Below are 14,446 nucleotides of genomic sequence, written 5' to 3' on the forward strand. Positions count from 1 at the left end.
CCCTGGCAATTTTCTAGTGTCTTTTTCCTGCTTCTCCTCTTGTCTTCCCGTGTGTGTGGCAGCAGCTCAGGCAATCTATAAAGGTGATGGATTCACTACAGTTTGGATAAGAATCGAGTCAGATCAAACAGCACAGTGAGGGAATTGGAAAGCAAAGAGAAATGGACGCTTTTCCAAATTCCTTACACAACACATATTTTGTGTTTTGGTTGAAAACACCAGAAGGAGAAACAACTCAGGGCAGGCAGCACACTGAACCTGCCTTCCATGGGTGCTGGCACACGGGGAGCACATGGGGAGGACAGAGCTGCTGGTGCTCCAAATCCACCACCATCCAACCCAAGGGCTCCTCCCTGGAGCCAGAGTGATCCTCCTCAAGGGACCACGGAGCGCAGGATCCCACCTACTGCAAACCCAGCAGATGGATGGATGGATGATGGATGGATGGATGGATGGATGGATGGATGGATGGATGATGGATGGATGGATGGATGGATGATGGCTGGATGGATGTATGGATGTATGGATGATGGATGGATGGATGGATGGATGATGGATGATGGATGGATGATGGATGGATGGATGGATGATGGCTGGATGGATGTATGGATGTATGGATGATGGATGGATGGATGGATGGATGATGGATGATGGATGGATGGATGTTGGATGGATGGAAGGATGATGGATGATGGATGATGGATGGATGGATGTTGGATGGATGGATGGATGGATGGATGGATGGATGGATGGATGATGGATGGATGGATGGATGGATGGATGATGGATGGATGGATGGATGGATGGATGGATGGATGGATGTTGGATGGATGGATGGATGGATGGATGATGGATGGATGGATGGATGGATGGATGGATGGATGTTGGATGGATGGATGGATGGATGGATGATGGATGGATGGATGGATGGATGGATGGATGGATGGATGGATGGATGATGGATGGATGATGGATGGATGGATGGATGATGGATGGATGGATGGATGGATGGATGGATGGATGGATGGATGATGGGTGGATGGATGGATGGATGGATGGATGATGGATGGATGGATGGATGGATGGATGGATGATGGATGGATGGATGGATGGATGATGGATGGGTGGATGGATGGATGATGGATGGATGGATGGATGGATGGATGATGGATGGATGATGGATGGATGGATGATGGATAGATGGAGATGAGCAGGAGGACCAGAGCCTCTGCAGACACACTGGCAGGGACAAGACCCTGTGGGCCAGCCGGGCCGCAGAGCTGCAGACAGGCGGAGCATGGCAGAGGATTCTGGTGGGGAAGAGGGGATGAATGCATTCCCCACAGGGATGGAGACTGTGAGCAGGAAATGCCCAATTTGCCTGTCCTACACCAGGATAAGGACCACGTGGGCCTGGGAATGCTCCTTTCTTCACCTCCAACCCCCTCTTCGCTCACCATTTGGGCACTGGGGTGCAGGCCCAAGTGTTGAAACCACAAGCAGCAGCAGCCAAAGAGAAAGGCAAAAACATGGAGATGTTCCAGAGGGATAAACTCCCAGGAATAAAGAAAGAGCAGAGTTGTGGAAAAGAGAAGAGCCTCCACAGCTGGGTGGTGAGAGCTCTGGAGAAGATCCAGGATGAGAGAGAGAGACATGGATGAAGAGGATCAGCGCCTGAGGGTTCTCTCCTGCTACACCTGCTACTCTGTGCCCTAAAGTCTGCAAGCACCTGAGCTTAGAACCTCCCCTGTCTGGGACAGCGCTAAACTTGTCAGGCCTGAGCAGCCTGGGAAGGCTCAGACCGAGATCTGGATGTGACCTTGGCAGCTGGAAATCCCTTTTGTTCACTGTGGACAAGTTTCAGACCAAGAGATGTCCCCATGCTGCTCTTACCACATGGAGAAAGGTATCTGAGCAGCAAAACCAGCCAGAGTGGGAGACACAGAGCAAAAACTGCTCTGCTTCGCAGCTGGGGAGGCCAGCTCCTTGTTGTGCCTCGGGGCATCTCCCAGGGATGGGGAGCTCTCCATTCCCACCACGTTATCGCAACTCAGCAAACACCAGGGATGGGGAGCTCTCCATTCCCACCACGTTATCCCAGCTCAGCATCCCCCAGGGATGGGGAGCTCTCCATTCCCACCACGTTATCCCAGCTAAACAAACCCCAGGGATGGGGAGCTCTCCATTCCCACCACGTTATCCCAGCTAAACAAACCCCAGGGATGGGGAGCTCTCCATTCCCACCACGTTATCCCAGCTAAACAAACCCCAGGGATGGGGAGCTCTCCATTCCCACCACGTTATCCCAGCTAAACAAACCCCAGGGATGGGGAGCTCTCCATTCCCACCACGTTATCCCAGCTCAGCAAACCCCAGGGATGGGGAGCTCTCCATTCCCACCACGTTATCCCAGCTAAACAAACCCCAGGGATGGGGAGCTCTCCATTCCCACCACGTTATCCCAGCTCAGCAAACCCTAGGGATGGGGAGCTCTCCATTCCCACCACGTTATCCCAGCTAAACAAACCCCAGGGATGGGGAGCTCTCCATTCCCACCACGTTATCCCAGCTCAGCAAACACCAGGGATGGGGAGCTCTCCATTCCCACCACGTTATCCCAGCTCAGCATCCCCCAGGGATGGGGAGCTCTCCATTCTCACCACGTTATCCCAGCTAAACAAACCCCAGGGATGGGGAGCTCTCCATTCCCACCACGTTATCCCAACCCAGTGTTTGGCTGAGGAAAGTCACACCAGGCAAGGATGATAGGTGTATTCCAAGCTGTGTTTGAAATTCTGCTCACAACCCAGCGTGGTTCACATCTGCCGTTTTGACACTCTGCAGGATGGTTTGGGGTTTGAGAATCATCAGGTCAGAAGAGGTGTGACCTTTGAGACAACACCACAACCTGCAATTGTTTGTGTTAGCAGAGCCCAGCCATTAGTGCAAGCACATTCCAGACACAAAACATGCTAAGAGAAAAAAAAAATCCACACGCTTAAGACAACCCTTCCTCGCCTCACAGGCTACCAGAAAACAGAGGCGCAGCTCTGTGCTGCCTTCAGAGGTTTGGATCTGCTGTGTCTTTGGGGTAGTTAATTGCCCAAAGGGTGCAGGATTTCATCTGCTTGTGGGCGCCTCTGCCCGAGCACTGGCTGGAGCACCAGGTCTGGGCTGTGAGCATCCCTGCTGTGCTCAGGCCCGTGCCCTGGGCTGGCTGCCTGGGACAGAGGCCAAAGATTAAGAGAATAAAGTGGGCATTTATTAAAGGCCCTCAATAGCTGCACCTTGGGCAGTCAAAGCCTCCCGGAGGCCTCACACAGGGTGGATGAATTTTTCACACAATTTTAAATTTGGTCTTTTTACATATCAGGGGCTAACCCTCCAATTACAGCTTCAGGAAATGAAGTCATATTCCCCCAGTTTGCTTCCCCACAACTCACTTTTCTTTGTACTTTTCAGGGCCTGAGGCTGTAGGGTGTCCCTGGGTCTCAGGCCCAGAGGGATTGTTCTGCCTGCCCAAAATGTAGAGACAGGAGACAACACTTTATATAGAGTTTGGAGCTATGCACCAAAGCAGTATGGGATTTGAAAAATATAAAAGCTAAAACTCTAAGGTATCAGGGGGGTCCCGAAGCCTCAGACCCGGGATGCTCCACTGCTCTGCCTCCTGCCAGAGCACGGAGCTCATCAGTCCGAGCGAGCCTTGCAGGGGAGCAGAGCTTGAAAGGGAAACAGGGAAAGGAATTGATTTCCCTGAGCCATCTCCAAAGCGCTGGACATCAAAGGCAGGGCCACATCCCATCAAACCCAGCTGTGGCAAACCCAGCCCTGGCAAACCCAGCCCTGACAAACCCAGCCCTGGCAAACCCAGCCCTGGCAAACCCAGCTTTAGCAAACCCAGCCCTGGCAAACCCAGCCCTGGCAAACCCAGGTTTAGCAAACCCAGCCCTGGCAAACCCAGCTGTGGCAAACCCAGCCCTGAAAAACCCAGCCCTGACAAACCCAGCTTTAACAAACCCAGCCCTGGCAAACCCAGCCCTGGCAAACCCAGCCCGGGCAAACCCAGCCCGGGCAAACCCAGCCCTGGCAAACCCAGCTGTGACAAACCCAGCCCTGGCAAACCCAGCCCTGGCAAACCCAGCCCGGGCAAACCCAGCCCTGGCAAACCCAGCTTTAGCAAACCCAGCCGGGGAAACCCAGCCCTGGCAAACCCAGCCCGGGCAAACCCAGCCCTGACAAACCCAGCCCTGGCAAACCCAGCCCTGGCAAACCCAGCTCTGACAAACCCAGCTTTAGCAAACCCAGCCCTGGCAAACCCGGCTTTAGCAAACCCAGGTTTAGCAAACCCAGCCCTGGCAAACCCAGCTCTGACAAACCCAGCCCTGACAAACCCAGCCCTGGCAAACCCAGCCCTGGCAAACCCAGCCCTGGCAAACCCAGCCCTGACAAACCCAGCTCTGGCAAACCCAGGTTTAGCAAACCCAGCCCTGGCAAACCCAGCCCTGGCAAACCCAGCCCTGGCAAACCCAGCCCTGACAAACCCAGCTCTGGCAAACCCAGGTTTAGCAAACCCAGCCCTGGCAAACCCAGCCCTGACAAACCCAGCTCTTCTGGCAAACCCAGCCCAAGCAAACCCAGCTTTAGCAAACCCAGCCCTGGCAAACCCAGCCCTGGCAAACCCAGCCCGGGCAAACCCAGCCCTGGCAAACCCAGCCCTGGCAAACCCAGCCCTGGCAAACCCAGCTTTAGCAAACCCAGCTCTGGCAAACCCAGGTTTAGCAAACCCAGCCCTGGCAAACCCAGCCCTGACAAACCCAGCTCTTCTGGCAAACCCAGCCCGGGCAAACCCAGCTTTAGCAAACCCAGCTGTGACAAACCCAGCTGTGACAAACCCAGGTTTAGCAAACCCAGCCCTGGCAAACCCAGCCCTGACAAACCCAGGTTTAGCAAACCCAGCCTGGGCAAACCCAGCTCTGGCAAACCCAGCCCTGGAAAACCCAGCCCTGACAAACCCAGCCCGGGCAAACCCAGCCGTGGCAAACCCAGCCCTGGCAAACCCAGCCCTGACAAACCCAGCCCTGACAAACCCAGCCCAGGCAAACCCAGCCCGGGCAAACCCAGCCCTGACAAACCCAGCCCTGGCAAACCCAGCTGTGGCAAACCCAGCCCTGACAAACCCAGCCCTGAAAAACCCAGCCCTGACAAACCCAGCCCGGGCAAACCCAGCCCTGACAAACCCAGCCCTGGCAAACCCAGCCCTGGCAAACCCAGCTTTAGCAAACCCAGCCCTGACAAACCCAGCTCTTCTGGCAAACCCAGCCCTGGCAAACCCAGCTTTAGCAAACCCAGCCCTGACAAACCCAGCCCGGGCAAACCCAGCCCTGACAAACCCAGCCGGGCAAACCCAGCCCTGGCAAACCCAGCCCTGGCAAACCCAGCCCTGGCAAACCCAGCTCTGGCAAACCCAGCTTTAGCAAACCCAGCCCTGGCAAACCCAGCCCTGACAAACCCAGCTCTTCTGGCAAACCCAGCCCTGTGTACACACAGCTTTAGCAAACCCAGCTGTGACAAACCCAGCTGTGACAAACCCAGGTTTAGCAAACCCAGTCCGGGCAAACCCAGCTGTGGCAAACCCAGCTGTGGCAAACCCAGCTGTGCCAAACCCAGCCCTGGCAAACCCAGCCCGGGCAAACCCAGCTTTAGCAAGCCCAGCCCTGCCACCACCAGGGATCACCAAGGGCTGACGTTACCTGCTGCTCCCAGCTCTGCTCCCAGCAGCCTCCAGCTTTCTCTGCACACTCACATGGGCTTTTTTGCACTGATCCTCCAGCCTCCCACCCCGTGAGGAGCTGGACATGCTCGTGCCATGGCATCTGCCAGAGTTAAACACCAACATGAAGCTGCAGCCCTTGACAGCTCCTTCCACTGCACTGGCTGTTATTGATGCGACAGAGGATTGCTTAGAAATAACAATAATTCCGCAGCAGACACCAGCAGATGACTCCTGCCCCGACCCCACAGTCTTTGACAACACAGTTGTCCTTAAATCAGAGGCTTTCTGTGTTCATGTAGCCTGCCTTGTTTGCAGGGGTTTTCTCTGGGAGCTACCTGACTTTAAAACAAACAAATCACACGTTTGAAAAGCCGGGAGCCTCTTCCTGAGCTGGGGCATAAATAATGAGTGAGGAAGGGAGCACAGGAAGGGCAGGCAGTGTGACAGGGACCCCGTGCTTGCTTCCTGCAGCTTCATTCCTTTTCCCCAGGCTCTGTTTCTCCCCACATCCCAGACTCATATCCAGAATAAATCAGCGCAGGATTGTGAGATTGTCTTTTTGCCATCCTCTGCTGCTTTCCCTTCCCAGAACAACGGGCAGGAACCCACTGGTAAATGCAAAGCGCATTTAAACCTCGGCACAGGCACAAGAAGAGATCCATGCAGGACCCCAGCCTCGCCCAGGCACATCCAGCTCTAGAGAACAGATTCCATGTGATCTCACAGCACCAAAGAGTGGCTTTAACCAGAAGCCAGCTGCAGACCACGCCGTGGCTTTGCATTCTCCCAGCAACGCGCGGGCCCACGGGCTGACGGAGCCTCTGCCACGCTCCTCCACTGCTCAGGAGCCCCAGCCTGGAAGGCAACCTGCAATTCACATCTGCAGCTGCGCTCAGGATCCATTAGCACCAGGACTGTGTGTTACAGAGCCTTCTCAGCCATTATCCCTCCCTCCCTGCCTCCCACGCCGCCTGCCCACTGCCAGCACTGCAGGCTGCCCCGGTCACTCATGTTTTTGTGGCTTCATGATGCTGAGTGCCAAGCAGCAAAGAACTTCATGTGTCATTTGGATCCAGACCTCAGATGAAAGGATTTGGCTGAGCCTCAAAGACCCACTCCTCTCCCCCTATGTTAAATGAATGTAATTCAAACGAAATCAGGTTTTTAAGAAGCTGGTTGGCACCGAAGAGAGGACAAAGCCCAGCAGAGTGGGTGTGGACATGCCGGGTCCCCTCTCCGCGTGCTTCCAGCAGCTTGTGCTTTTTAACAGCAGCAGAGCAAGGAACACAGAGCTTAGTAATTTGAGTAAATCAAGCAAACACACGCCTCCCCACAGTGCACTGCTGAGACAGAACAAAATACCTGAGCGTGCGTTTGATATACACAGCATAAAGCAATGCAAGGCAGCTGAAGGACACTCAAATCCTTCCCCTGCCCTCTTTGCAGAGCTCAGTGCATGGGCTGTGCCCAGAAACCATGGATGGACAGGGCTCTGAGCAGCCCCTTCCAGTGGAAGGTGTCCCTGCTCCTTGCTGGGAGGTTGGGCTGAATGAGCTTTAAAGGTCCCTTCCCACCCAAACCGTGACTCCCTGGACACGTGTCGTGGCTTGGGGCAGAGCAGCCACCAGCAGTGACCACCCAGCAGGGCTCACAGCTGCCCAAAGAGGCTCCAGTTCCCCTGGAAGATCCCCCACGGCCCAGCCACATCACGCCACAAGCGCCTGGCCAGCCGGGCGCTGCTTACCTTGTGTGAGTAGTGCTGATCCACGATCCTGGCCAGGCCGAAGTCGCCGATCTTCAGCACCAGGTCCTCCGTGCTGATGAAGATGTTGGCCGGCTTGAGGTCGCGGTGCAGGACGTTGGCCGAGTGGATGTACTTGAGCCCGCGCAGCAGCTGGTACATGAAGAGCTTGGCGTGCTCCTCGGCCAGCTTGCCCTGCTCCAGCAGCCGCGCCAGGTCCGTCTCCATGTACTCCTGCACGATGTACACCATGTTGAACTTGAAGAAGTCCCCGCGCAGCTTGGCGCCCTTGGGGCCCAGCACCTCGTAGACCTTGACGATGTTCTCGTGGTCCAGGCGGCGGATGATCTTGATCTCGCGGAAGGCGTGCTTGACGCTGCGGGCATCGCCCAGCGTCAGCTTCTTCACGGCCACCTTGCGGCAGCTGCGGCTGTCCAGGGCGGACAGCACCAGCCCGTTGGCCCCGAAGCCCAGCGGTCGGAAGTTGACGAAGCGGCAGCCCAGGTCGTAGCCGTACATGCTGGCGATGCAGTCGCACTTCTCTGCCATCGCGCGCTCCGGCTCTCCCCGCTCCGCCGCTCGTCACTCGGAAAGCCGGGGACGTCCCAGGGCGGGCGGGTCAGACACGCGGCTGGAAAACGAGCCCCTCATTGCTACTCACGGGTGCCTGGAGAGGGGCCTCGCGCTCAGCCCATCACTTCGAGACCACACAGCGTGAAAATGAAGCTGAGGATACACAAACATGCAGAGAAATTAAATGTTTTAAACGGACTTTCCGAGCAGCATAGAGAAACTGAGATCTCTATCAAAGAAGGGAAGGGAAGGGAAGGGAAGGGAAGGGAAGGGAAGGGAAGGGAAGGGAAGGGAAGGGAAGGGAAGGGAAGGGAAGGGAAGGGAAGGGAAGGGAAGGGAAGGGAAGGGAAGGGAAGGGAAGGGAAGGGAAGGGAAGGGAAGGGAAGGGAAGGGAAGGGAAGGGAAGAGAAGAGAAGAGAAGAGAAGAGAAGAGAAGAGAAGAGAAGAGAAGAGAAGAGAAGAGAAGAGAAGAGAAGAGAAGAGAAGAGAAGAGAAGAGAAGAGAAGAGAAGAGAAGAGAAGAGAAGAGAAGGATCCATTTGATGCCAGTGCTGCTCATTCCCTGCCCATGTACCAGCTCGATGAAGGCTGACCATGAGCAAAGCCGTGACCTTTCAGAGGATCATCAGTTATCCCCTCCCAAGGCACGCAGCACCACCAGCATTTTTCAGCTGCTTAATTTTCCCTTTTCCATTTGTAAGATGCAGAGAGCTGTAACTCTCCCTTTCCCCTTTGCTGCTGCCTTTTTATTTATTTATTTTTTTTTAATTTTCTTGAAAATGTAACAGAGCAATTTGCAGTGGCTGTAGAGCGTGTCATGTCAGCAACCACCCATGCAAAGCACACGGCAGAAACAGCACAGAAACGACAAACCCTCCCTGCCAGGCAGGTGAGAGAGCCATGGAGCTTTCCAGCTTTGCAAAAACCCTTTGGAAGTGTCTGTGAGGATGTGACAACCCCGAACTCAGGTCCCACCTCGGCAGCAGCCCGGGGATGCCACCCCTGGATGCTGTGGGATTACGGCTGAGCAGGTAAATGCACACATATTCAGGGGTGAAGGACATAAAGTTTGTTGTCTCACACACCAAGCGGTGCGTGTGGGCACCAGGAGCCGGGTGAGCGGGGGCAGCAGGCTGAACCATCTCTGGAGCACAGCCCCACATCCCTGACTGCCTGCCCCTCACGCCTGAGGAGTCTCCCACCAAGCTGCAGCTGCTGGCACCACAGCAGACCCTCACCTCTGCTGGGCTGTGCCTTCAGCCAGAGGATCCCAGCTCCTGGGGGATCCTTCTGGAAAATGTCCTGGTCAGGTGGATCATCTGGTGGATCCTCCTGGAAAATGTCCTGGTCAGGTGGATCATCTCAGGGATCCTCCTGGAAAATGTCCTGGTCAGGTGGATCATCTGGGGGATCCTCCTGGCAAAATGTCCAGGTCAGGTGGATCATCTGGGGGATCCTCCTGGTAAAATGTCCTGGTCAGGTGGATCATCTGGGGGATCCTTCTGGCAAATGTCCAGGTAAGGTGGATCATCTCAGGGATCCTCCTGGAAAATGTCCAGGTCAGGTGGATCATCTCAGGGATCCTCCTGGAAAATGTCCAGGTCAGGTGGATCATCTCAGGGATCCTCCTGGAAAATGTCCTGGTCAGGTGGATCATCTGGGGGATCCTTCTGGAAAATGTCCTGGTCAGGTGGATCATCTCGGGGATCCTCCTGGCAAAATGTCCAGGTCAGGTGGATCATCTCAGGGATCCTCCTGGCAAAATGTCCTGGTCAGGTGGATCATCTGGGGGATCCTTCTGGAAAATGTCCAGGTCAGGTGGATCATCTCAGGGATCCTCCTGGCAAAATGTCCTGGTCGGGTGGATCATCTCGGGGATCCTCCTGGCAAAATGTCCTGGTCAGGTGGATCATCTGGGGGATCCTCCTGGCAAAATGTCCTGGTCGGGTGGATCATCTGGGGGATCCTCCTGGCAAAATGTCCAGGTCAGGTGGATCATCTCAGGGATCCTCCTGGAAAATGTCCTGGTCAGGTGGATCATCTCAGGGATCCTCCTGGAAAATGTCCAGGTCCGGTGGATCATCTGGGGGATCCTCCTGGCAAAATGTCCTGGTCAGGTGGATCATCTCAGGGATCCTCCTGGAAAATGTCCAGGTCAGGTGGATCATCTGGGGGATCCTCCTGGAAAATGTCCAGGTCAGGTGGATCATCTGGGGGATCCTCCTGGCAAATGTCCTGGTCAGGTGGATCATCTGGGGGATCCTCCTGGAAAATGTCCAGGTCAGGTGGATCATCTGGGGGATCCTCCTGGCAAATGTCCTGGTCAGGTGGATCATCTCGGAGATCCTCCTGGCAAAATGTCCAGGTCAGGTGGATCATCTGGGGGATCCTCCTGGCAAAATGTCCTGGTCAGGTGGATCATCTCAGGGATCCTCCTGGCAAAATGTCCTGGTCAGGTGGATCATCTCAGGGATCCTCCTGGAAAATGTCCTGGTCAGGTGGATCATCTCAGGGATCCTCCTGGCAAAATGTCCAGGTCAGGTGGATCATCTGGGGGATCCTCCTGGCAAATGTCCTGGTCAGGTGGATCATCTCAGGGATCCTCCTGGAAAATGTCCAGGTCAGGTGGATCACCTGGGGGATCCTCCTGGCAAAATGTCCTGGTCGGGTGGATCACCTGGGGGATCCTCCTGGCAAAATGTCCTGGTCGGGTGGATCATCTCAGGGATCCTCCTGGCAAAATGTCCTGGTCGGGTGGCAGGTGACCACGCGGACCTGGCCACGGGCAAGGAGCCATTTCCACAGCTGCTCCAGCAGGGAAAAGACCCTCAAAGCACTCCAAGTTTTCCCCAGTGGCTTTCACCTGATTTGGACCCGGGATGGAGCAGACGGCCTGAAGCGGGAGGGCACAGCTGGGCTTCTCCTCCCAGATGGTCAGCACAAAGTTCTGACTGCACCACGTCTCCCTGCAGCTGTGTGGGGGTCTGGAGGAGCAAGGACGCCTCTCCTGCCTGAGCCTGGCCCCGTCCTGCTCCCACACACCCCTGATGTCCTGCTGCACCCAGTATCTCCCCTGTGACACCTCTGAGGGTCCTTCCAGCTTGGGGGGACCTGTGGGACCACCCGGCTGCACAGGGGCCGTGACCTTGCGCAGGGAGGTCCCAGGTTACCCACTGGGCTCAGTGCTGCCCAGAGGAGGAACACTGAAATAATAAAATAAAATATAAAATAAAAAAATATATAAAATAAAATAGTAAAATAAAATAAAATAAAATAAAATAATATAAAATAATAAAATAAAATAAAATAAAATAAAGAAAAGTAATTAAAAATTTTTAAATGAAATAAAATAATTAAAATAAAATAAAAAATTAAAATACAATGAAATAAAATAAAATAAAAGTAATTAAAATTTTTAAAATGAAATTAAAATATTAAAATAAAATTAAAAAATTAAAATAAAATGAAATGAAATGAAATAAAATAAAATAATTAAAATAAAAAATTAAAATGAAAATAAAATAAAATTAATTAAAAAATTTTAAATGAAATAAAATAATTAAAATTAAAAAAAATTAAATTAAATTAAATTAAAATAAAATAAAATAAAATAAAATAAAATGAAATAAAATAAAAAATTAAAATGAAAATAAAATAAAATTAATTAAAAAATTTTAAATGAAATAAAATAATTAAAATAAAATAAAAAATTAAATTAAATTAAATTAAATTAAATTAAAATATAATAAAATAAAATGAAATAAAATAAAAAATTAAAATGAAAATAAAATAAAAGTAATTAAAAATTTTTAAATGAAATAAAATAAAATAAAATAAAAAATTAAATTAAATTAAATTAAATTAAAATAAAATAAAATAAATTAACTTTTAAAATGAAATTAAAAAATAAAATAAAATAAAATAATTGAAATGAAATGAAATGAAATGAAATGAAATGAAAAATAAAATAAAATAAAATAAAATAAAATAAAATAAAATAAAATAGCAAAACAACTATGGATCTGCTCCTGTTGTGTTCTTCATGCCGGAAAGGATGGCTCTCTTAGAGCCCCTGATCACCAGAGCTGCTCCATTAACCTGGCAGAGGGTTCACAGCCTGTCCTGTGCCCTGCGCTCCCCAGGCAGTGCTGCTGGGACCCTCAGCTCCCTGGCAGAAGTTACCGGGAATAACAAATTGCCAGGGAAAGCACTGAGCGCTGAGCAATCACCCCTGGCAGGGCTCTTCAGAGGAGCCAGCTAGCAGCTGGAATGAAGGCGCACGGAGCATCTGAGGCAGGCAGGACGTGGGCAGGGCAGGGATACCCTCTGAGGAGCCTCTGCCAGCAGCTACCGAGCGTTTTGGCAAGCGCTGCCGGCTCCTCCAGTCGGGAAGCAGAAATAATTACAGCCTCTTCTCCATCCAGCAATTATCCCTACGCTGGCTTTCGCACGCCAGGGCCGCGCCGAGAAGGCTGCTGGCGCTCTCGGGGAGCGGGGCAGGCTCCAGAGGGGTGCACGGGCAAACCAGGGGCACAAACCCAGGTGGGAACACGGGGATGGATAAACCCTGAGGCTTGCAAGGAAGGAGCAGGAAGGTGTCCCAGCGTGGTGACCCAGCTGCAAGGCACAGAAAAGGAGCAGGAAGGTGTCCCAGCGTGGTGACCCAGCTGCAAGGCACAGAAAAGGAGCAGGAAGGTGTCCCAGCGTGGTGACCCAGCTGCAAGGCACAGAAAAGGAGCAGGAAGGTGTCCCAGCGTGGTGACCCAGCTGCAAGGCACAGAAAAGGAGCAGGAAGGTGTCCCAGCGTGGTGACCCAGATGCGAGGCACAGAAAGGGAGCAGGAAGGTGTCCCAGCGTGGTGACCCAGCTGCAAGGCACGGAAAGGGAGCAGGAAGGTGTCCCAGCGTGGTGACCCAGCTGCAAGGCACAGAAAAGGAGCAGGAAGGTGTCCCAGCGTGGTGACCCAGCTGCAAGGCACAGAAAAGGAGCAGGAAGGTGTCCCAGCATGGTGACCCAGATATGAGGCACGGAAAGGGAGCAGGAAGGTGTCCCAGCGTGGTGACCCAGCTGCAAGGCACAGAAAAGGAGTAGGAGCTGGCAAAGCCCCGGAGCTCTGGAGGTTCTGGGGACCACAGCAAGGCTGAAGGGCAGCCTGGGACCCGGTGAGCAACCAGGGGGCTGCAGCAGCACCGGGGCTGTTCCCCCGTGGGGAACCACCCGAGCTCACCCAGCCTGCGCTGCAGACCCCAGCCTCTGCACAGGAGAGAGCCTGCGAGGAAAGGAAAGCAAACAAAACTGACCAAAAGCTCCTGCTGGCCAAAGGGATGCTGTGAAACGGGGCTGGGATTGATGTGCCTTTGGGAGCCTCTGCACAGCCCACGGTGGCCCCAGCAGCCAGCCCAGCGCGCTGCTGGGCTCTGCACTGCTCTGCTCTCCCGGGCTGGGGGACTGGGTGGTCCTGGAGGTCCTTCCAAGCACACCCTGTCAGCAGAGCCCCATGGGCAGCGGAGCCCAGGAGTGCGGGGCAGGACCCGGCGCGAGCTCCCACGCAGTGGATAAAAACCGAGTTCTGCCTCGTCAGCCCAATTATTAATAATTAGTAGAGCTCTAGGAGCGCTGAAAGGGAAAGTGCAGCACATGAGGGAAAGAAAAGGGAAGAAAGAGCACAGTTTTTCCTCACAAGCAGAGCGATGGTCTGTGTGGCGCACCCTCAGCTGAGCCAGGGCCCTACTGCAGCTTCTGCAGTCAGAGGGGCCGAGGCAGAACAGCCCTAAAGGATGGTCCTGGAGCCCAGCAGGTCGCAGCCCTGTCCTCATGTGGCTGTGTCTCTCATTGAACGTCCAGGGAAAAGCTGCTGGCAAACACAGGGGGCTGCTCCGTGGCCAAGGGACCAGCAATCAGCATCCCATGGGAGTGGGACAGAGGCAGGTCGAGGGAAGGGATTCTGCCCCTCTGCCCCTGTGCTCTGCTCAGAGCCCACCTGCAGAGCTGCCCCAGCCCTGCTCCAGCAGCACCAGGACGTGGAGCTGCTGGAGACAGCCCAGAGGAGGCCACGGAGCTGCTGCCAGGCTGGAGCCCCTCTGCTCTGGAGCCAGCCTGGCAGAGCTGGGGCTGTTCCCCTGCACAAGAGAAGCTCCAGGGAGAGCTCAGAGCCCCTGCCAGGGCCTCAAGGGGCTCCAGGAGAGCTGCACAGGGACTGGGGACAAGGCAGGCAGGGACAGCACACAGGGAATGGCTCCCACTGCCAGAGGGCAGGCACAGATGGGAGATTGGGAATTGGGAATTGCTGGCTGGGAGGGTGGGCAGGCCCTGGCACAGGGTGCCCAGAGCAGCTGTGGCTGTCCCTGGATCCCTGGA

The 14,446-nt window shown here is 53.8% G+C and overlaps 1 protein-coding gene across 1 annotated transcript in view; it reads right to left on the minus strand.

The window, feature by feature from the left end:
• The window catches only part of LOC144248679 (mitogen-activated protein kinase 4-like), a 28,698-nt gene extending 20,480 nt beyond the window's left edge, over positions 1-8,218 (minus strand). Inside the window, exon 1 of the mRNA XM_077790699.1 lies at positions 7,521-8,218. Within this exon, the coding sequence (XP_077646825.1) occupies positions 7,521-8,066 (546 nt within the window). The 5' untranslated portion in view covers positions 8,067-8,218. The remainder of the gene's footprint in view (positions 1-7,520) is intronic.
• Positions 8,219-14,446: the final 6,228 nt, after the last annotated feature.

Source organism: Lonchura striata, unplaced genomic scaffold (assembly GCF_046129695.1).
Source record: "Lonchura striata isolate bLonStr1 unplaced genomic scaffold, bLonStr1.mat Scaffold_251, whole genome shotgun sequence".
NCBI lineage: Eukaryota > Metazoa > Chordata > Aves > Passeriformes > Estrildidae > Lonchura > Lonchura striata.